The sequence below is a fragment of the Amblyraja radiata genome, chromosome 25 (assembly GCF_010909765.2).
Source record: "Amblyraja radiata isolate CabotCenter1 chromosome 25, sAmbRad1.1.pri, whole genome shotgun sequence".
NCBI classification, from domain to species: Eukaryota; Metazoa; Chordata; class Chondrichthyes; order Rajiformes; family Rajidae; genus Amblyraja; species Amblyraja radiata.
Window position 1 is genome coordinate 35695817 of NC_045980.1, and position 23968 is coordinate 35719784.

Here is a 23968-nt window from a genome sequence, read left to right on the forward strand (position 1 = left end):
GGCCGAACCCCGGACTCAGGCCACCACCGCCAGAACACCGTCCAAGCCACCGGAGCACCGTTCCAGCCCCGAGCCGGATAAACTGTCCATTTGCATTTTAAAGGACAAACTTCTTAAAGCGACACACAACTTTGCTCATTGCTTCGGATTTCACACATTCCACATACAAAAAACATTGCTTTACAATCAGTACATATACAAAAACATTGTTTTACCAGCAGTATATAATTTCATCTTCAAAGACGTCTCTTTGTAATTTACTTTCCCTTTTTCTGACAAGACTTCTGTTTACCAAAATCCTGGTTACCTAACCCTAATTGGACATTGATCCAGATCATGATTAGTCAGACTTCCCTTGACTTTTCAGTCTCCCTAGCTCTTTCCTCATTTCTCCATCAAATTTTCCTTCATCCCCAATTTTTTTATAACATAGTTGCCTGTCAGAAAAAGGAGTTACCTCCGGGGTAATTTTGTTTTGCAATCCCCATTGACTCTTTCCACCATCCCAGATGCCTGTGGGTGGTGTATACAGTGAAATTGCTGTTGGATATTAAAATGTGCACATTTTTCCTTATTAATAGTGGTTAAAATGAGGACCATTGTCTGAACCTATGACAGTAGGTAGGCCAAACCTGGGAATAACTTCTCTTAACAACAATGTTACCATAGTTTCAGCAGTATTATTAGTGGTTGGTAGAGCTTCACTCCACCTGCTAAATAAATCTAAAATCACTAAGCAATATTTATAACACTGGGCCCTTGGCATTTCAATAAAATCAATCTGTATGCATTCAAACGATCGTGATGGCATTGGCGTCACCCCTGAGGGTATTTTAATTGGTTTGCGTGGATCACTTCATTGGCAAATTTTACATTCAGAGGCCTGCCACCACATTTCCTTTGTTACCCTATCATTCCCTCCTTACCAGCATGGGTAAGGCGGGTAAAAATGTATCGTATACACCAACTTGTCCAAGCGGGGTGTGCTGTATCAATGGCACAGCCCTCTTGTTTCCATAGTTATTATTATATATGAGAGGCGTCCCTCTGTAATGTACATACCTCCTTCATGTTTGGCAGGACCGTTCTATTTGCTAGCGTCTGTTTACGTGCTGTCACTATGCATTTGGATGTACAGGCTGCCTGTTTGGATACACTATCAGCAACTCATTGCCTTTTGCTATAGGGTCCCCAGCACCAGTGTGTGCAGTACATTTAACAATGACCAGCTGTTCTGGTAGCATCAATGCCTTAAACAAATTATGCAGAGAAAGGCATTCCCCTGCTCCCAATCCTGGGGAGCTTTGTAAGGTCAGAACTTCAAGGTATAGGGATGTTACTGACGGAACTGTCCCAGGTAAAGATGCCATTGCTACTGGTAGGGCATAGGGAGGTGGACATCTCCCAAGATTATCTAACTCCTCATCTTCATTACCAAATAGGGTCGTCGTGCTAGACATGAAGTCTCCTCCAGAGGATTTACCAGTACTGGGTTTATTTTTTTACTAACCATCACCTGTTTCTCACCTCCTGTCTGTCTTTTAATTCTTTCCTGTTGTTCCTCTGCCCACTGGCATTCTAGTTGCAATACGTTCCATCGTTTCCGAGTGCTATCCTTGTTTCTTAACTCTATCCCCTTCTGACATGCAGTATCCATCCAACTTCGATCTCTACTCTCCTCATGCTTCTTCTCTGCTTCTGCTTCCCATGTTTTAATTCCTTTCTTCCATTTCTTTCCTGCCTTCCTTTCCCATATAAATGTCTCTACATTCCATGTTCCCCCTACTGGCCAGGCTTCATCCCCTAACCGTTTGGTCAACTTGTAACTTAACATTCTAAATTTCTTATTATACCTAGGATTCAAATAACACGTATGTTGGACTGTTATCCAGAGCATTCCCCATAGATAGATAGAAAGAGAGAGAAAACAGACTTCTTAATTCCGAATCGTTCCAAATATATCAACCAGGCCGACTCGCTACCCGAGACCCCAGTTTCTCAATTCGGCTGACCTGTTTTTTTTGTTGTAACTCTTGAATATACGACCCAAGTGTCTCAACGAAGCCGACTCGCTAACCGAGACCCCCGTTTCTCAACCTGGCAGACCTAAAATAAGCCCCAGATGTCTCAACGAAGCAGACCCGCGAACCGGGACCCCCGTTTCTCAACCTGGCAGACTCCGTAATCTTTAATATACACCGCCACTTATTTCTCAATCCGACAACCCTTCGGATGTCTCAATAAGCCAGACGCACACCTCAACCCCCGTATCTCAACCCGACAAATAACGGATATCTCAACGAGGCTGATGAGCCCTTAGTAGAGAGAGAGAAAAAGAGAAGACAAAGAGAGATAGACAGAGAGAGAGAAAGAGAAACCACACACGTCCTTCTTAACAATATACACAAGCCCTTCTTGAAAAATACATGCACAATTCTGTCTTAAAAATACATACACAATCCCTGCTTAAAAAAAAACCTATAAAGCCCCACTGGTCTTACCTTGGTCTGTTTCTAAGAACCTCGGCAGGGAACCTGGATCAACCTCTGATGAAGGATCACAGACGTTCCCGGGAGTTTCTAGGGAGTCGGTCGTACAAGGGGGCCGATAGAGCTCAGTTATCTCCCTTCCAATCCCGGCAACCTCTGCAACCTCTTGCACAGTCAGCTGTTGATGTGGTCCCAGCGAGGCCTGCATAACTACGCCAATGAAAAAGTTACTTTTATAACTACTAAACCAGGTTCGCTTCTTAATAAACAGACACCACACAAACTGTTTGGTAGACCAGTTCAAAACTTTACTTAACATCGGCCGATGGAAGGGAGCGAGAATTCCAGCTAAGTGACCAATATAGACACTCGACTGTCCTCGGTTCCCTTCTCTGAACAACAGAATTACATCGCATTATATAGTGTTTCTTTGTCACCTTAGCACATTCCACAGACATTAATCATGGTCAGAGGTACAGGAAAAGGCATCACATCAAAGGCCTTTTGTTTACATAGTACAAGATAACATTGACCATTTGGTTTACGACATTTTATCTTACTACTTCCCTGGTTCCTCTCTCGTCCTTCATAAACATTGGCCATTTGGTTTACGGCATCTTACTTCAAAGATGTGACTAGCTGTTTCTCTCTTCCTTTATCGCCTCCTCCCCCATAAACATTGGTCATTTGGTTTATGGCATCTTACTTCAAAGATGTGACTAGCTGTTTCTCTCTTCCTTTATCGCCTCCTCCCCCATAAACATTGGTCATTTGGTTTATGGCATCTTACTTCAAAGATGTGACTAGCTGTTTCTCTCTTCCTTTATCGCCTCCTCCCCCATAAACATTGGTCATTTGGTTTATGGCATCTTACTTCAAAGAGATCTAGCTCTTCTCTGCTTGTCACTTGGGAGACAATGTTATGGTATTTATTATCTCACACACCCGCAACCCAAGGCAAGCCTAATTTGAGACTAAATATAAGCTGTAAACTAGCCCAGAAGCCAATTTAATATCTTCTTATATTTTAACTAAAATTCGGCTTCATCAGGGCCCTCCGCATCAGGGTGATCAAGCTCCTGCATTGGGGGGATGTCAGCTCCTCGCGCCCGGCGATTGGACCACGGGTCCGGGCTAGTCGAACATCCTGCTGCTTTGGAGCTTCCCAAGGTCAGTCTCTACCTGAGACTGCGAGCTCCTCGATGTTGGAATCCGCAGGCCGCGGTTGGAGCGTCGATCCCAGGCAAGGGATCGTAGGCTCCGATGGAAATGCCACAGCCCCCGCGGTGGGGCTCAAAGTCAGTCCCGAGCCAGCTCCATGATGTTAGGCCGTAGAGCGACCGGAGATACGGTCCGGACAGCAATCACATCTCCGGCAAGGGAAGAGATTGACAAAAAAGTTTCCCTCTACCAGCACCCCCTCTCCCCACCCCCTACATAAAACAAACCAGAGAACATTAACAGGCGAGGTTTCGGGTCGAGACCTGAAACGTCGCCCATTTCCTTCGCACTGTAGATGCTGCCTCACCCGCTGAGTTTCTCCAGCATTTTTGTCTACCTTCGATTTTGCAGCATCTACAGTTCCTTCTTAAACAGAGAACATTAACACATGCTTTTTAAAACACACTAAAAATAACAAAAAAGACGAAAAGACAGACAGACCGTTGGCGAGGCTGCCATCGCTGACATTGTGCCACAGATCTTCATTGTTGGTAGGCCACGTTGCCTTGGCACTCGCACCTCCACATGCAAGAGTTTCTCTGTCTGTAGGGCAGTATCGGATTGTCTTCATTTTATAATCCCTGTTGTAATCTGTCTTTTGTTATTGGATCTAGAACGTTCAAATCAACCCACGCAATGGTTTTGCCTATTCCGTCTGGAAGGATGTTCCTGTCCCTTTCTACATGTCTGTATATTTCTTTCATATCGTGAATCCAGACGCAATTCTCCAGGGTGAGAAGCCTGTTGTTGAACAGCGAGGACCCTACGTTTACAGGTATCTCAGTTAGCAAATACTTTGAAATGTCATGTGCCAGGACTTTGTGATTGCTTAACTTGTTATTCTAGCAGTCAACATACAATGGGACAGAATACAACAGGTAATGCAGCATCAAAGATGAACACAGAGTGCTGGAGTAACTCAGCGGGCCAGGTAGCATCTGTGGGGAACATGGATAGGTGACGTTTCACAGAGTGCTGGAGTAACTCAGCGGGTCAGGCAGCATCTCTGGGGAACATGGATAGGTGACGTTTCACAGAGTGCTGGAGTAACTCAGCTGGCATCTCTGGAAAAAAGGACGGGTGATGTTTTTCAGACTGAAGACCTGAAACAGAAACATCACCCATCCTTTTTCTCCAGAGATGCTCTCTGGCTGAAAACGTTTTTCCTCATCTCAGTCTTAAATGGCCTACCCCTTATTCTTAAACTGTGACCGCTGGATCTAGATTCCTCAACATCGGGAATATTTTTTTCTGCATCTAGCCTGTCCAATCCCTTAATAATTTTACATATTTCTATAAGATGCCCTCTCATCCTTCCAAGACCAGTCGACCCATTCGTTCAGCATATGACAGTCCCGCCATCCTGGGAATTAACCTGGTGAACCTACGCTGCACTCCCTCACTAGCACGAATGTCCTTCCCCAAACTAGGAGACCAAAATAGCACACAATACTCCAGGTGCAGACTCATCAGGGCTCTGTACAACTGCAGTAGGACCTCCTTCCTCCTATACTCAAATCCTCTCGCAATGAAGGCCAACATGCCATTAGCTTTCTTCACTGCCTGCTGTACATGCATGCTTACTTTCAGTGACTGATGTACTAACACACCCAGGTCTCGTTTCACCTCCCCTTTTCCTAATCTGACACAATTCAGATAATAATCTGCCTTCCTGTTCTTGCCACCAAAGTGGATAACCTCACACTTAGGCACAAGAAAAACTTTGCCATGAGGTTACCTGTCAAAAGATTGACACTGTACCCAGTAGATACTGTTCATTTAAGTATCTGCGGAATGTAATGAGGTTGGCGAAACGTACAATCCGGAGCTCTGGCCAGAAGAGGCATTTGTCCGGTGCTATTACGAGCTGTGTGGGGTTGGAGTGATTGGATCAAGCACTGCGCCTGCTGCGGGGGGATTGAGTGTGCCTGCTGGTGCTTGGGGAACTCACTAATCTCCCTAAATGAGCATCCGGGTTCTGTCGTAAACTGTCGTGGCCTGCGTTTGGGCCGGAGCTCAGGGGATAAAACTCGCCGCTCAGTTGTTGACAACCTTCTGGAGAACTGTGACGTACTATGTATGCAAGAGACATTCTTAGCAAAGCAAGACTGGGCCAAACTCAATACTCTCAATGGCAACTTTCATGGGACTGGGGAGCCTACAACTGATTGTTTAAGAAGGAACTGCAGATGCTGGAAAATTGAAGGGACACAAAAATGCTGGAGAAACGCAGCGGGTGCAGCAGCATCAATGGAGCGAAGGAAATAGGCAACGTTTATTTGTATAGGGTGAACAATGTAACATTGAGAGTAATGATTCAATGGCGATTATGTCACATGAGGTGTATCATGCCATGAACAAGCTGTCCAACAACAAAGCAAGTGGCTTGGATCATATTTCTGCTGAACTTCTTAACTAAGCGAGTGTGAGGATAGCTCCTCTCCTTGCTATTTGTATTACTGGCTTTATGATTCATGGCTTGTTACCAGACTCAGTGTTGTCTGTTGTGCTAATGCCGGTCATTAAGGACAAAGCTGGTACAGTAGGCAGCCTAAATAATGACAGGCCCATAGCTTCAGCCAGCATATTGTCAAAAGTCTTAGAAAGAATTCTGCTGGATAAAGTAAATGAGTTTGTTAACTCACAGATAACCAGTTTGGCTTTAAAGCTAAACATGGCACTGACTTGTGTATATATGCCCTAAAGGAGATTGTAAACAAATATAGAGGCATAAACTCATCCATTTATTGCTTTATTGATGCTTCCAAGGCTTTTGATCGTGTTAATCACAGAAAGCTGTTTGTTAAAATGAGTCAAATAGGGGTGCCTGAATACATTGTGAGAATTCTGGCTTACTGGTTTGCCCACCAGACTATGCAAGTAAAATGGGGCAATAGGGTCTCAGCCCCATTTGGGGTTAGCAATGGTGTTAGACAAGGGGGAATTGTCTAACACAAGTTGTCTCAGTCCTTTTTAATCTTTATTCTGATGATCTGTCCAAACAATTGTAAGCCTGTAATACTGGGTGTATGATTGGTAATACTCTAGTGAACCATATTATGTATGCAGATGATCTTGTGGTCTTTAGTCCATCTAGCGCTGGTCTCCAGCAGCTCCTTACTATATGTTCTGTGTTTGGTGTGGAACATGACATTAAATATAATGCTGGTAAGAGTGCTGTTATGATCTGTAGAACTAGAGGATAAATGTCTAGAATTTCCTGATTTTAAATTGTCTGACAATAATCTTAGTGTTTGTAATAAGGTAAAATATCTTGGACATTTTATTACAGAACAAATGGCAGATGATGAGGATATTTATAGGCAACGACATATGCTGTATGTACAGGCGAATATTCTCTTGCCTAAGTTTGATGCGTGTACAGATGTGGTGAAGATGTTGCTGTTTAGAGCATACTGCACACCACTCTATACTGCGCACCTGTGGTTGAACTACGGAAAGACAAGTTTGCAGAGGCTAAGGGTGGTCTATAATGATGCCATGAGAGCACTGTTAAGGAAACCTAGATGGTGTAGTGCTAGTAACATGCTTGTGGCTGCAGGAGTTAGTACTTCAGAAGCTATCCTAAGAAATCGTATGTATGAATTCATTTGCAGGATTAATGACTGAAGATTGAATTATCGTGGTCTAATCAAACATAGGGTTTAGCACTACACGCTACCAATCCCAGTTGTGGAGACATTGGTATCGCAGTCTCGTTGTAGGACATTGATCTTTCTTTTTTATTCTGGATTTTAAATCATATATTGTGTTTTTGTATATAATATATGATGCTCATAAGTAATGTACTAAGCTTTTATATGTATTTTATGGTGTTTTTATATGCAATGTATTTTATGTAATGTCATCTCTTGTCTGGACCTTGAGTCTGAAATAAAGTTTAATCATAATAATAATAAAATAATAATAATAATAATTATACTGCATCTGCCCACTCATCCAACCGATCCAAGTCACCCTGCAGCCTCATAGCATTCTCATTGCAGCTCACACTGCCACCCAGCTTTGTGTCATCGCAAACGTAGATGTTACATTTAATTCCCTTGTCTAAATCGTTAATATATATTGTAAACAACTGTAGTCCCAGCACCGAGCCTTGCGGCCATTCTGAAAAGGACCCATTAATTCCTACTCTTTGCTTCCTGTCTGCCAACCAGTTCTCTATCCATGTCAATCCCCTACCCCCAATACTATATGCTCTATTTTTGCAAACTAATCTCTTGTGTGAGACCTTGTCAAGGGTTTTTTGAAAGTCCAGATACACTACATCCACTGGCTCTCCCTTATCCATTCTACTTGTTCATCCTGAAAAAATTCCAGAAGATTAGTCAAGCATGATTTCCCCTTCATAAATCCATGCTGACTTTGACTGATCCTGTCAATGCTTTCCAAATGCGCTGCTATTATATCTTTAATAATTGATTCGAGCATCTTCCCCACCACAGATGTAAGGCTAACTGGTCTATAATTTCCCTGTTTTCTCGCTCCCTCCTTTCTTAAAGAGTGGAGTAAACTACCTATAAAAAACTACCCTCCAGAGCACAGGAACAGATCCAGAGTCGAGAGAACATTGGAAAATTATTACCAATGCATCCACCATTTCTAGGGCCACCTTCTTAAGTACTCTGGGATGCAGACCGTCAGGCCATGGGGATTTATCTGCCTTAAGTCCCAACAGTTTACCTAAACCATTTTCTGACTAATGTGGATTCCCTTCAGTTCCTCCCTCCCATTAGATCCTCTGCCCTCTTGTATTTCTGGGAGATTGTTTGTGTTTTGCTCAGTGAAGACAGAACCAAAGTTACTTGTTTAACTGTTCAGCCCTTTATCCCATTATAAATTCACCACATTCTGACTGTAATGGATCTACATTTGTCTTCATTAATCTTTTCCTCTTCACATGTCTAAATAAGCTTTTACAGTCCGTTATTATATTCCCTGCAAGCTTTCTTTCATACTCTATTTTCCCCTCTTACTTAACCCCTTTGACCCCCTCTGTTGAATTCTAAATGTCTTCCAGTCCTCTGGTTTGCTGCTTCTTCTGGCCAATTTATATGCCTTTTCCTTGGATTTACCACTATACCTAATTTCCCTCATTAGCCACGGTGGAGCCGCCTTCCCTGTTTGATTTTTACGCCAGACAGGGATGAACAATTATTGTAATTCATCCATGCGATCTTTGAATCTTTGCCATTGCATCTTCACCATCAACCCTTTAAGTATCATTTGACAGCCTATCCTAGCCAATTCCCGTCTCATACCATCAAAGTCTCCATTCTTTATGTTCAGGACCCTCTTCTCTGAATTAACCATGTCACTCTCCATCTTAATGCAGAATTCCACCATATTATGGTCACTGTTGCCCAAGGGGTTCTGCACAACAAGATCGCTAACTAATCCTTCCTCATTACACAATACCCAGTCGAGAATGGCCTGCCCTTTAGTTGCTTCCTCTACATATTGGTTTAAAAACCCATCCCGTATACATTCCAGGAAATCCTCCTCAGCGCTGTTATCAATTTGGTTGGCCCAATCTATATGTAGATTAAAGTCACCCATTAAGTCACCTTTGCTACACCCACGCATCCCTAATTTCCTGCTTGATGCTATCCCCAACCTCCCTTTTGCTGTTTGGTGATCTGTATACAACTCCAACAAGCAGTTTCTGCCCTTGGCTATTTCACAGTTCTACCCAGACAGATTCTACAGCATCCAAGCTAATGTCTCTCCTCGCTTTTGCATTAATCCCCTCTTTAACCAGCAATGCCACCCCACCTCCTCTTCCTTTCTGTCTATCCTTCCTGAATATTGAATACCCCTGCATGTTTAGCTCCCAGCTTGGTCACCCTGGAGCTATGTCTCTGTAATCCCAACTATATCATATCCCTTAACATCTAATTATATGTAGGCAGGCTGCCATATGCCTTCTTCACCATTGCGACTTTCAGGGAACTATGGACTTTAATCCCAAGGACCATCTGTCATCACCACTTCCTCGTGCCCTTCTGTTTAACCTGCATGCCCCACATATGTTTGACTCGCCAACATGCATTATGTTGGACGTTGCCGTTAATTATCCTCCCAACTTTCCGAATGGCCTACTCCTGCACCAATTGTCTATTGTATTATCACAATTCTTCCCACATTCCTGTCCTTTTCCAATGTTTTTGACAGATTTTACAAAATTCCCGTATCATCGTTAACTGTTTTCCTTACAACTTTAACGTATTTTTCTTTGTTAGTACTATCTTAAATGGTTGTAAAATATGAAATTATGTAATTAATGAATTCTGGAAAAAGTGAGTTAGTTAACATTGAGATGTTTGTTATTTTACAGAGAATACAGACCAAAGAGCAACATTACCTTTCATAAAAATCACACAGTTTCCTACCGAGTGTTTCGACAATTTCACTTTGTGCCAGAGCGTTCAATAGGCCCTGAGAGTGATCAGCTCGTTCTCCCCAACATGCTTGCACTAGTAAGTACTGGGCTTCCCAACACACTTACACCAGCAGGCACCGTATTCACCAGGGCCACGTACTGCAGCATCAAAGCTGTGGAGAGACTGGATTTAGCTTGGAGCAGTGAAGAGAGAGTTAATAGAGATGTTTAATATTGTGAAGGGGCTTAACTGAGTTAGACAAGATGTATTTTCTTGATTAGTACAGGTATCAGGGATTTTGGGGAGAAGGCAGGAGAATGGGGTTGAGAGGGAAAAATAGATCAGCCATGATTGAATGGTAGAGTAGACTTGATGGGCCGAATGGCCTAGTTCTGCTCCTATCACTTATGACCTTTTCCCACACAGTGTTGAAAGGCTGGGACTGAGTGAAGACAAAGGAGGCAGAGTCTGGTGCTTTGGCTTGATATCAATTGGCTTGATAAAATGTAAAAATTGTCCAGCATAAAATTGTCCAACTTCCAGTATAGGTGGACTCTTCGGATGTGGTGACCACAAGGTACAAGGACAGCTAATCAAAGCTGGTAATAAGAGAGCCAACCTCTTTCAGGTTTTCTCTCAGCCATTTTAGATTCCTTCAACTTCCCATCTTGCTTTCTGTGTCACATGTAAGTGACCACATTGATTTGTCCTCTCATTGGCAGGTCCTGTCTCATCTTGCCTTGTCACCCTTGCATCCCTTGCGTGTGTTCAATGATACGCCCACTTCCTGTCGTTAAGGTCGATTCTCCTTCCCAATCGAAAGCTGGTGTCTTTTTTGCCTTAGCGTGTTTTGTAGAATCCAGAGTGTTATATATGTTGCCTTAATTCTGCTCGCTGCTTCCAGATCATCTCCTGATATTTTTGAGGGGGGATCTTATAGAAACTTACAAAATTCTTAAGGGGTTGGACAGGCTAGATGCAGGAAGATTGTTCCCGATGTTGGGGAAGTCCAGAACAAGGGGTCACAGTTTAAGGATAAGGGGGAAATCTTTTAGGACCGAGATGAGAAAAACATTTTTCACACAGAGAGTGGTGAATCTGTGGAATTCTCTGTCACAGAAGGTAGTTGAGGCCAGTTCATTGGCTATATTTAAGAGGGAGTTAGATGTGGCCCTTGTGGCTAAAGGGATCAGGGGGTTTGGAGAGAAGGCAGGTACAGGATACTGAGTTGGACGATGAGCCATGATCATATTGAATGGCGGTGCAGGCTCGAAGGGCCGAATGGCCTACTCCTGCACCTATTGTTTATGTTTCTATGTTTTGATTTCTTGTTTGTTTCAATTTTAGGGCGTGTCCATAATAGCCGAGAAACTAACTCCACTCATGAAAATAATGTTCAACTCGGTCATGCAGACGTTTAATCAAACTGCTTTCTTCAAAAGAACCATAAAGGAGATGATGTGGGGATATGAAGACGAGCTGATTATCACCCTTAAAAAACTCTTCCCAACCCTCCTGCCCTTTAAGGACAAGTTTGGTTTGTTTGCAGATGTAAGTTTGTAGCTTTGAAAGTTTAGTAATTGAATAAACACAATGGGTTAAATAAGGAGCAGATTGCACCTCCTTATAGAAAGTCTTACCGCACAGAAACAGGCCCTTCAGCCCGCTATGTCTCGGCTATCCATCGAACCCCTATCTATTCTAATCTAATAGGGCAGAGAAATGGGGTGCGTGTTACTCCCATACCCTGATCTCACTGGAGACACAAGGAACTGCAGCTGCTGGTTTACAAAAAAGAACGCAAAGTGCTGGAGAACATGGATAGGTGACGTTTCAGTGAGTGCTGGAGTAACTCAAGTCAAGTCGAGAGAGTTTATTGCCATGTGTCCCAGATAGGACAATAAAATTCTTGCTTGCTGCAGCACAACAGAATATTGTAAGCATAAATACAGAACAGATCAGTGTGTCTATATAGCATAGACCATATATATATACACATAAATAAACAGATAAAGTGCAATAGGCTGTTATAGTTCAGAGTTTGGTTGATGGCTGTGAGGAAGAAGCTGTTCCTGAACCTGGATGTACCAGATTTCAGGCTCCTGTACCTTATACCTGAAGGCAGCGGAGAGACTGCGATAGATCGCTTTGATGGTGGGGAGGTCAGAGCCGATGATGGACTGGGCAGTGATCTGCAGTCTTTTCCGCTCCTGGACGCAGAACCAAGCCACGATGCAACCAGTCACCATGCTCTCTACTGTGCACCTGTAGACGTTCGAGAGAGTCCACTTTGACATACCGACTCTCCATAATCTTCTCAGGAAGTAGAGGCGCTGATGTGCTTTCTTTATAATTGCATCAGTGTGCTGGGACCAGGAAAGATCTTCGGAAATATGCATGCCCAGGAATTTGAATACCCCTGCATGTTAACTCCCAGCCTGGGTCACCCTGGAACCATGTCTCCGTAATCCCAACTATATCATATCCCTTAACTACTAACTGTGCATTCAATTCATCCACCTATTTCGAATACTCCTCACATTAAGCCACAAAGCTTTCAGGTTAGTTTTTCTAATCCCCCTTCTACCTTTTGCTTCTGTCCTCCTTTTATAGCCCTCAGTCTGCCTGCATTGTCCCATCCCCTGCTCTGTTAGTTTAAACGTGACCTTTCCTCCACTTTCTTTCCCGGGAGCTGCATGGATACGCATCCACGTTGACTGCACCCCACCCTGTTTAGTTTAAACCCACCCGTGTAGCACTAGCAAACCTGCCTGTCGGTCCCCTTCCATTAAAGGTACAGCCCGTCTCTTTTGCACAGGTCACCCTTGCCCCAGAAGAGATTCCAATGATCTAGTAGAAAACGAAATCCCTGCCCTCGCACCAACTCCTTAGCCACACATTCAAATCCCCCATTATTAGGGATTAACGGATTTAGATGAAGGGATTCAAAGCACATTAGCAAATTTGCAGATGACACAAAGCTGGGTGGCAGTGTGAATGGCGCTGCTGGCTTGAAGGGCCGAATGGCCTACTCCTGCACCTATTGTCTATTGTCTCCCTGTTCCTACACTCACTAGCACGAGGTACTGGAAGCAACCCAGTGATAACCACCCTAGAAGTCCTGCTTTTCAGCCTCCTACCTAGTTGTCTATGCTGACGTTGCAGAACCTCCTTCCACTTCTTACCCACATCATTTGTGCCTACATGTGCAACTACTTCAGGCTGCTCACCTTCCCTCTTGAGGATGTTCTGAAGTCGGTCTGCGACGTCTTGGACCCTGGCACCTGGGAGGCAACACACCATCCTCGAGTCTCACGTGCCACCACAAAACCCGGATACATGGACAGGTGACGTTTCACAGAGTGCTGGAGTAACTCAGTGGGTCAGGCAACATCTGTGGAGAAACTGGATAGGTGATGTTTTGGGTCGGATTGGCTGACTGGCCAATTAGACAGGCTTCTGTCATGAACGATCTAACATTCTGTGATGGGATTATGTTGCAGCTGAACAACACCGACACTGGATTATTCACGATTTACACAGGAGTTGATGATATCAGGAAAGCCCAAGGAATCGACACGTGGAATGGTGATAAAAAGGTGCGGTTTGGGGAATTGGAGATCAGCAGATGCAAGAATTTGGGGCAGGGGAGAGGGCAGGGTAGAGGGAGGGGGGCAGAGGATGGGGTGGGGGGGGTGGGGGGGGGGGGGCTGGGGGCAGGGGATGGGGGAGGGGGTTAGGGTAAGGGAGGGGGGGAGGGTCAGGAGCCCAGAGCCAACAGAGGCAAGCATTGAACAAGAACGTATTTGAAAGATGCATGTTTTACATTGTTGAAAGGTGAGTTGCCATAATTGCAGAGGTTATATTGCAGGTCAACTACTGGCACTCTGCCCAATGCAACATGATAAACGGCACCTCGGGGGAAATGTGGCCTCCATTTATGACTCCGTCAGACGCGCTGGAATTTTACAGCCCAGATGCCTGTAGGTATGAACGAGAATTAATTCACCAAATATCAATGTGTTTCGCAGCAATCATTTTGTAGAGATGTGTTATGGAGTTTAAACAACCACGAGGTGCCGGTTAGTGCAAGGCTTTGGTAGCGTCACCACATCCCAACACTGGCGCTGAGCAGTTCCAACACCAATTCATGGGAGAAGTTCTCATGGCTGACTAATTAGTGCAGGCAGATGTCGCAGCCTGAGAATAAGCCAGTCCTGTACTCCGAAAAACGCAAGGAATCATGGGATTGGTCAAAGGTCATTTGCGTTTAAAAAAGTGAACAGGGATGCCAGGTAGCGGGAGAGTGGGGTGTAACAGCGAGAGAGAGGAAGCGGATACGAGTGGGAGACGGGGAGAGACTGGTCCGGCAGAGAGATGGTGATAGGTCTGGGAGAGAGAAGGGGGTTTGTGTTTAGTTTCACATTCTGCGGAGAGTGCCGGGGATTTGCTCGTTGGTTGCAGGTTGCGGAGGGGGTACGTTTCGGGTTGAGACCCTTCTACAGAGATGCTAGTTTGCTAGTATGTTGTCTGTCCCGCTGAGTTACTGCAGCATTTTGTGTGTATCCCCGTTGATGACTGGTGCTCGGCTTTCGCACTGAGGGGGTTACCCGCCAGCCACTGGATAAGGTGAGAGGTGCTGCTGACGGTCCCCGGCCTGTCAGGGAACGGGTTCCTCATGAGTTGGAGCAGAGTTGAGCTGGAGTTAGTGCTTCCCCTCCACGCTGGCTGTAAGCCTGGGGCCATCACTGCTCCGGGCCGGTGTCCCGTCACCCCGGACATCTCTCGCCGCCCCCTGGACTGGAATGGGACACTCGGGAGCGGACGGGGGTAAGATCACCCGTTCACACTTGTTCTACATTATCTAACTCCAGTGGCAGTTCAGCAACACTTGTAGCGCCGGAGACCCAGGTTCGATCCTGACTACGGATAAAACAGAGGCAACAGCTCAGCTGTTTATCGCCAATGACCTATAACTGGGGCATGCCCGGTTGGAATACCGAACTCGCTTATTGTTTGGCAAATGAGGATGCAAGCGAGATTCCAGAGTTGTTACGAGACTCTCTGAGAGGGGAGGTGAGCAGCCAGAGGTCGTGGCCAGGTCGGTACCAATGACACAAGAAGAGAGAGGAGTAATGAGAGGCCAGGGAGTTTGACAGTAGCATCTTCATGGTTGTGATCTCAGGATTAGTTCCCATGCCACATGCTAGGGCAACACGAAATAAAAAGATATATTGCAGTTGAACATGTGGCCCTGGAGCAGGAAGGAGGGCTTCAGATACATGATTCATGGTTACACGGGCACTTGTGAACTAAAACCCCCAGAGAGGTTTGCTAGTGTGTTGTGAGGATTTAAACTAGAGGGGTGGGAGTTTAGGACGGTAACTAACTCAACCTAACCTAACCTAAACTTTACTGAACCAGAGCCGTAGGGCAATTGGAGGACGGGCTGACGGAAAGATAGAGTTTCTAACCACAAGTCATGTGCCCAGTGAGAAGGAGGGGCGGAAGTGAGTTTATTTCAATGCAAGGAGTGTTATGGGGAAAGCGGATGAGCTTGGGACGGGGATGTTGTGGCCATGGGGAGAAAGCAGGAACAAGGTACTGATTCTGGATCATCAGCCATGACCTCATGATCACACTTGAAGGGCCAAATGGCCTACTCCGGCACCTATTTTCTATGTTTCTGTGGAATGCAAGAGGGACATGACTGACTGCTCAATGTTCCAGCGCTGTGATATTTCAGCTGTTGTAGGGAGGGGGGGTAGAAGAGTTGCTTTATTAATCAGAATGTCACAGCAACACTGAGATACAGCTCAAAAATAAAAATGGTACAATCACCGATGGGATTATACTATGGGCCCCATAGCCAGCAGGAGAGGAACAGAAATGTAGACTGATTAGGGAATGATGTAAAAGCAACAGTGTTGGCATACTGGATGATTTTAATTTGCCCAATATTGAGGGGGAGGCGAGGACGGAGGGGCGAGAGGTGCGGAGGGAGGAGGGAAGAGGCAGTGGTGCTTTTATCAGAAGAGGCTCCTTTGAAGTTTTCAAGAAGGTTTTTGGTTCTTGAAGCCTCGCCAGCAGCTGTTTGTTTTTTCATTATTTTTGTTATTTTTAGTCTGTCTAAAAGTTTGTTTTTGGAGGTCTTTTAGTCTTTTTTATGTGGGGGGGGGGACCGTCTTCCCAGTCACTACCTGGTCGAGGATGCGTCTTTTCTCCGAGCCGCATCTTCGCCCCCTCCTCGCGGCCTTTCCTGCCGGAGACCGTCCAGAGCTTCAGCAGCGGTGCAGCACTGAGTTACCATTGCGGAGCGAGCGATGCCTTACTGGGGATCGCCGTGTGGAGTTCCGGAGTGTTGTGCCAGCTGTTTAACACCGTGGAGCTGTGGTCTGCAGAGCTTCCAGCCGCGGGCGGCGTTGACTTTAACATCGCGGAGTCCTGGGACCCCTTGTCGGGGGTCACCAGCATTGAATCTCCGCCCAGCTCGGCCTGAGGACTTCGGGAGTCGCGGTCTCCGGTAGGGAGTGGCCGATTCGGAAACTCCAAGCCGCTGAGATTGTTCTCCGTTCCGGCGCCAGAACTCCGATCACCCGGCGAGAGGGCCTGAAGGCCCCGACCACGGGTGAACGAAGAGGAAGATGGCGGAACTTTATTGCCTTCCCTCACAGTGGGAAACGTTGATTCAGCTGTGTGGGGATGTTCATGTTAAATTATTTTTATTCGTATGACTGTATGGTAATTTAAATCCCACTGTACCAATTGGTGCATGTGATAATAAATCTTTCTTGAACTCTTGGTTTTCTGGCCTCATGTTTCAACCAGTCACTGGATGGACATTGGTCCCATTGTTGGACTTCCTCAACGCTGATCATTTCCATGGTCCTAGTTGTGTGTCGGCCATTGAACCCACCGGGCAGTTCCCCCTTCACCATTGATCTTACACAAGTTGACTTTTCCATTGGAACAGGTCGGTGAAGTTAGTTTACCAGCAGTCAGACCGGACCTTCGGATTACCGTCCTTCCGCTACGTTGCACCGAAGACGATGTTTGCAAACGGGACGGTGTTCCCTCCCAACCAGGGCTTCTGTCCGTGCCGACAGTCGGGGGTTCTAAACGTCAGCACCTGCAGGCACAGTGAGTACAAATCCTCTCCTCCATCAGCACCAAATACCCGCGGCATTTTAACCTGTTCTGTTGGCAATTCATTCACCAAACAAACAATCCCAGCACCTTTCATCGACACACAGATAACCTTGTTGTTCTTTAAGGGGCTTTATTCTCAGCCTCGTTACTCTTTGCCCGTAATCCTCTCGTAGTATGGCGTTAGATTCTCCTTTAGCTCATCTGTGGAAGCCATCTCATGTATCCTTTCCTGATCTCACCTTTAAGTGTACTCCTACACCTATATACCAGCTGTCCATGCCTCCTTATAGTTGACCAGAGCCTCAATATCTTTTATCATCCAGGGGTCTTACCATGGCAGCCTTGATCTTCTTTCCATGAGGAACGTGCTGGTCCTGAGGGAACGGGAGAGAGGAGGCAATGGGGATGTTGAGGCCAGAGATAAAACCCACCACCCTGGAAGGATGCTGGTTTAGAGGAGCACTACACAGCTATTGTGCCATAATGTGTTCCAGCATGCTCTCACAAAGATCGAGTCTCACTAAATCTCTTCCTACATGGCCACAAACATGTTTGTTCTGTAACTGTGGCGCTGCTTTACGTTTGTGGTCTTTTATTTACAGATTCCCAAGTCTTCATCTCGCATCCTCACTTCTACAACGGTGACCCTACGCTGTGGGAGGCTGTGGACGGATTACACCCCAGTGAGAAAGACCACTCACTCTTCATTGACATCCACCCCGTAAGTAACGACCATGCACTCTTCATTGACATCCTCCTCGTAAGTAACGACCATGCACTCTTCATTGACATCCTCCCTGTAAGCAACGACCATGCACTCTTCATTGACATCCTCCTCGTAAGTAACGACCACAAACTCTTCATTGACATCCTCCCTTGTAAGTAAGATTTTCATTCAGGTTGGCTGAGATAAAGAGCAAAATCTAAACCTCAGCTTCATGACTTTTGATGCACCAAGAATGGTGTCTGATCCTGGTCTCACTGGAGCGGGCACTTGATCTCACACTGGAGAGAGCACTTGGTCTCTCACTGGAGAGGGCACTTGGTCTCACGCTGGAGCGGTTAACAGCTTTTGACCACCTCTATCCATGACATGATATGCTGGCCAGTGTACAACACCTGGTGGATACCTGGGCCTCAAACACCTGGGCCTCAAGTGATTCCTGGGAAATTGAAGTGCAGGAGGGAGGATGTTATGTCACAACTTCACAAACGTGGATGAGACCAGACCTGGACTAAACCATATCCCCAAGGCCTCACTTTCTCCCAGACAGAGCACTGTGTGCAGTTCTAGTCACCGATATACAGAAAGGTGCCATTAAGTTGGAAAGTTAGAAGAGATTCACCAGGATGTTACCAGAGCTTGCAGGATTACTCTTTGGAGTGTAGGAGGCTGAGGGGTGACATTACTGAGGTGCACAAGATCACAAGGGGCATGGTGGACTGCTTGGTCACAGTTTTTTTCTCAGGGTAGAGGATTCTAAAACTAGAGGACATAGATTTAAGGTGAGAGGGGAAAGAGCTAATGGACACTTTTTCACCGGAGGGTGGTAATTGTGTGGAATGGGCTGCCAGAGGAGGTGGTGATGCGGGCTGATTGTACTCGAGTATGGTATGATCTGATTTAATTGTGTAGCAGGCAAACAAAAGCTTTCCACAGTGCCTCGGTACACGTGACACTAAACCCACACCAAGAAGATCAGGCATTCTGGCCGAATTGACGGTCAGATTTCAGGTTGTATCTGTCCATGTGACCAGTTAGCACTCGGTTCCGAACGTTTTAGTCTAATGGATTTTTCATCTTTCAGTTGACGGGAGTCCCTCTGAATGTCTCCATCAAGTTACAACTAAATCTGTTTCTAAAATCTGCCAAAGGAATAAAGTAAGTGTTTATTTGGTCACTTTATTCCCACCTGTCAATGTGAGACATCATCATGATCCCAGACTGAACCAACGTTAATCCCAAACCCTCATGACCTTGAGTAACCCTGAACCACTGCCCAAAGGTCACCCTGAGGTGTACCTGTACAAGTGACATTGGGTTAGATCTCTCATCTTCACCTTTTGCCCATTAGTTTTGGAATCGTCTTCATCCAATTCCCTCATGATCTTGTACACCTCAATAAGGTCACCCCACAGTTTCCTCAACTCCAAAGACAAAACTCCCAGTCTATCCAACCTCTCCCTGTAGCTCAAGCCATCACGTCCCAGTGACATCGTGTCTGGGTGACCAGAACTGTACACGGTGCTCAATGTGTGGCCCCATCAATCACCTGTACAGCTGCAGCATGACGGTTCAACTCTGTATCTTCCCTTAGAGATAGAAACATAGAAAAAAGATGTAGGAGTAGGCCATACGGCCCTTCTGGCCAGCACCGCCATTCAATATGATCATGGCTGATCATCCAGAATCAGTACCCTGTTCTTGCTTTCTCCCCATATCCATTGATTCTGTTAGCCCTAAGAGCTAAATCTAACTCTTTCTTGAAAACATCCAGTGAATTGGCCTCCACTGCCTTCTGTGGCAGAGAATTTCAGATTCACAACTCTGTGCAAAGGTCTTTCCTCATCTCAGTCCTAAATAGCCTACCCCTTATTCTTAAACTGTGACCCCCTGGTTCTGGACTCCCCCTACAAGGGGAATATTTTTCCTGCATCTAGCCTGTCCAATCCTTTAAGAAATGTATATGTTTCCATAAGATCCCCTCTCATTCTACTAAATTCCAGTGAATGCAAGCTCAGTCGATCCATTCTTTCATCATATGTCAGTCCCGCCACCCCAAGAATTAACCTGGTGAACCTACACTGCACTCCCTCAATAGCAAGAATGTCCTTCCTCAAATTAGGGGACCAAAACTGCACTCAATACTCCAGGTGTCTGATGTTTGTAAATTTATGAGGGGCATAAATAGGATAGATTGTTAGATTTTTCCCCATGGTCGATGTGCTTACAACTAAAGGGCAGAGGTTTAAAGTTGTAGGGGAGAATGAGGAAGTGTTTGTCCCCACACAGGGAGTGGTTGGAGCTGCCAGACCAGGTAGTAAATAAAGGGCGAATGTGATCATCTTCACCCAGTGTCTGTGGGACGTCTCCAAGGGACTTGAGCGGAGAATCTCAAGATAGGGTTCGCTGCCTGTTGCAGCCATGAACTAAACTCTCGCCTTTCCTTGAGCAGCTTGCCGGGGAAGATGAGGACCATGCTGTTGCCTCTCATGTGGTTCGATGAAGTAAGTCCCACCCGTATTTACAATCAAGGTCTACGTGGCTAATGACACACTGGGGTAAAGCAGCAGCCAAAAGAACCAGCCCTCTCCCCCCCCCCCTCCCCCCCCACTCCCCCCCCCCCCCCTCCCCACTCCCCCCCCCCCCCCCCCCCCCCCCCGCTCCCCCTCCCACTCCTGTCTCCCCTCCCCTGTGATGACCGGGCCAGTGTCCGCAGTGACCATGATGACCTGGTCAGCTGCCTTCACGGGTCCTGCATGGGGCCTCCACATTGCCCCTTTATCCACAGCACCTGCCCCACTCTGTGTCACTCCACGCCACTCAGCCTCACTACCCTACACCCCACTCATCCTCACTACCGCCTGCTGCTCTTGGGCACTTTTGAGTAGGCTCGATGGGCTGAATGGCCTCATTCTGCTCCATCTAATGGCCATTGCCTCGCTATACTGAGGTCAATCGGTAATTCAGGCCCACAGTTGCATCACCAGGCCTTCAATTGCCTCCAGAGCACAGTTCTATGTTGCAGCCTGCCCACCTCACCAGTAGAGCCGTACCTGGTCCCAGTGTTCCCTGTCCCACTCCCCACCCTATAGCGCACTCTGCTTGACAGCTGAGCCTCTGGCCAGGAGTGCCGCGCGGCACCGTGATTTGCCGAGTGCCGGTTAGACCGTGACTTCTCTAAAGGAAGTCGGTGTCCCAGCCAAGTAAATGTAACGTAACTACTCATACAATGAGTAATGTTTAATCTACATTACCATGCAACGTGCCAGCCGATATTGCCGACTCGATTATTCCTTTGTTGCTGATGGAACTTTCTGCGCTTGATCAGAGTGGGAATATCTCCGGTCCGATCCTGGACAACTTCTACATATTCATGGCGCTGATCCCGCTCTTGCTGCAGATCCTGCAGTACCTGCTCCTGGCGATCGGTGCTTTACTGCTGATTGTGGCTGCCCTCCTTGCATTCATCTCCATGCAACAGGTAGGAACAATGTGTGATGTTGAACTTGAATTGAATTGAATTGAATCCCTTTATTGTCATTCAGACCTTACGGTCTGAACGAAATTTCGTGCCTGCAGTCATACATCATACAATAATAAACAACAGTAAACACAAATTAACATCCACCACAGTGTATCCACCAAGCACCTCCTCACTGTGGTGGAGGCAAAAAGATCTTAGGGTTACTGTCTCTTCCCTCCTCTTCTCCCTCTACGCTGAGGCGATTCCCCACCGGGCGATGGCACAACAGTCCCGCGGCTCACCGAACCCCGCAACGGGCCGGCTCAAACACCGCGGCCCGGGGGTGGTCGAAGCTGCCGCCCTCCAGTCCAGAACACGCAGCCGCTGGCCCGCGGCTGAACCCAGGACTCAGGTCACCGCCGCCAGAACGCCGTCCCAGCCACCAGAGCACCGTTCCAGCCCCGAGCCGGATCGCCCTCACGTGAGTGCCGTTCTCCCTCGGGCTGGGCCACTCCGACGGGAGTGCCGTTCCACCCTCAGGCTGGGCCACTCCGACGGGAGTGCCGTTCCTCCCTCGGGCTGGGCCACTCCGACGGGAGTGCCGTTCTCCCTCAGGCTGGGCCACTCCGACGGGAGTGTCGTTCACCCTCGGGCTGGGCCACTCCGACGGGAGTGCCGTTCTCCCTCGGTCTGGGCCACTCTGACGGGAGTGCCACAGCCCCTCGCGGGAGAGTCTCGGCCCCTCGCCAGGCCGGCCTCACGGGAGCGCAGCTCCAGCCCCGAGCTGGGCCGCCCTCACGGGAGCGAGCCCAGGGCAAGTCCTGACAGGCTGCCTCCGGAGTCCCGAGGTCGCCAGCTCCGCCATTAGGCCTCAGCGCAGACGGAGGCAGAGAGGGGGGATACGACGAAAAAGTCGTATTCCCCCCAAGGGAGAGACAGCAGACCCCGTTTCGACCCCCCACCCCCCACATAAACACAACCTAAAAAACAAAAACGCAACTACACAAAACGAAAAAAAACAACACAAAAAAGTAAAGACAAACGGACTGCAGGCGAGCCGCAGCCGTTCCCAGCGCCGCCACTTCCGGCATGAAGATAACTAATCTCAAGAAATCTTGCATTTAATGTTTAATGTAGAAACTAAATAATGAAAAACAAATGGTGAAGGCCAAGATGGCAAACCTGACAAAACCTGTGTGGGAAATGTTAGCAATATTTAACTGAGGCAAAAAGGTTGGTGCTTAGAAACCACGAGACCTTGTTGAAGAGAAGCTGACCGGATGTAAACTGTGGACAAGGATGTTCATTATCATCCGTGTGGATACAGGCCAGACAAGCACGAGGGGTCAGCCCAGTGATCTAGGACATACCGCAGCCCAGGAACAGGCCCTTCGTCCCACAATGTCCGTGTTGAACGATGTCCAGCTGAGCTAAATCTCCTCTGCCTGCACGTGATCCATATCCCTCCATTCCCTGCACATCTAAAAGCCTCTTAAGCACCACTATCGTATCTGCCTCCACCACCACCCCTGGCAGTCCTTTGTCCAGGGTACGGGGTAGGGAATTCATTGACCGCGACAGTGAGCACAGGGAGTTATATTTACAGCTTGCATCAGGAGAGAATGGCAAGTTCATGCATTAACTGACAACTGAGAGCAGGGTTCAGAGGTGGGTGAGGGCAGGGTTCAGGGGTCGGTGAGCAATGGTGAAGGAGGCCTGGGTTTAGCCAAGATCTGAGCACCATCGAAGCAGCAAAATGCCCGTGTTCAGTGATGTAACACGACAATGCCTCCTTCTTTGCAGAAGAGATCCAAGCGTGGGCCCCAAGAGCCTACGTGTGAAGGCTATGGATTCTGGAAAGGAGAGAGGCTGAGGGAGCTGCCAGTGGACCCAGGCCTGGGTCTAGGTGGGTGCAATGTGAAGGAGTGACTTACACAAAGCCCTGGAGCGACCAGTGGCAGGGGCTGGCATAGCTGGCGGGGAGGGAGGGGATGGGGCGGCTGTAGGGTGGGCCCCGAGTGCACCATTACACCAGTGTTCACACACACTGTGCACCAGTGTTCACACACACTGTACACCATTACACCAGTGTTCACACACACTGTGCACCAGTGTTCACACACTGTACACCATTACACCAGTGTTCACACACACTGCACCAGTGTTCACACACACTGTACACCATTACACCAGTGTTCACACACACTGTGCACCAGTGTTCACACACTACACCATTACACTAGTATTCAACACACACGGTGCACAATTACAACCCTGAGACACTGTCTGTCACCTTTTGATTTTCAATCACCATCAGTGTTACCAGTAATTCTCTTTTATTTTATCTTTAAAGCTGCCAGTAAGAAATGAGGACAGTTCTGGAAGTCAGCTCCCCGGTGTGCGTTCGTGATTGAAGATGAGCTGGGTGTGGAAGCTGAACGAGTGCTTGTGACCTGTTTCTGTGATTCTCACACCTTGTGTAAAGCATATTGTCTGCTGTCGGTGTCAATCTTTTCTG

At 47.0% G+C, this 23968-nt stretch overlaps 1 protein-coding gene across 1 annotated transcript; it reads left to right on the top strand.

Annotated features, from left to right (window-relative positions):
- Positions 1–109: 109 nt before the first annotated feature.
- LOC116987212 (scavenger receptor class B member 1-like) lies at positions 110–23379 on the top strand (the record flags this gene model as incomplete). The annotated part of the gene is made up of 12 exons (XM_033043073.1): positions 110–118; positions 4325–4485; positions 10069–10210; positions 11462–11665; positions 13618–13713; positions 13986–14101; positions 17088–17254; positions 17866–17984; positions 19072–19145; positions 20440–20491; positions 21316–21468; positions 23254–23379. Coding segments are annotated over 12 exons (1419 nt in total), but the record flags the coding sequence as incomplete, so codon positions are not given.
- Between the last annotated feature and the right edge of the window lie 589 nt (positions 23380–23968).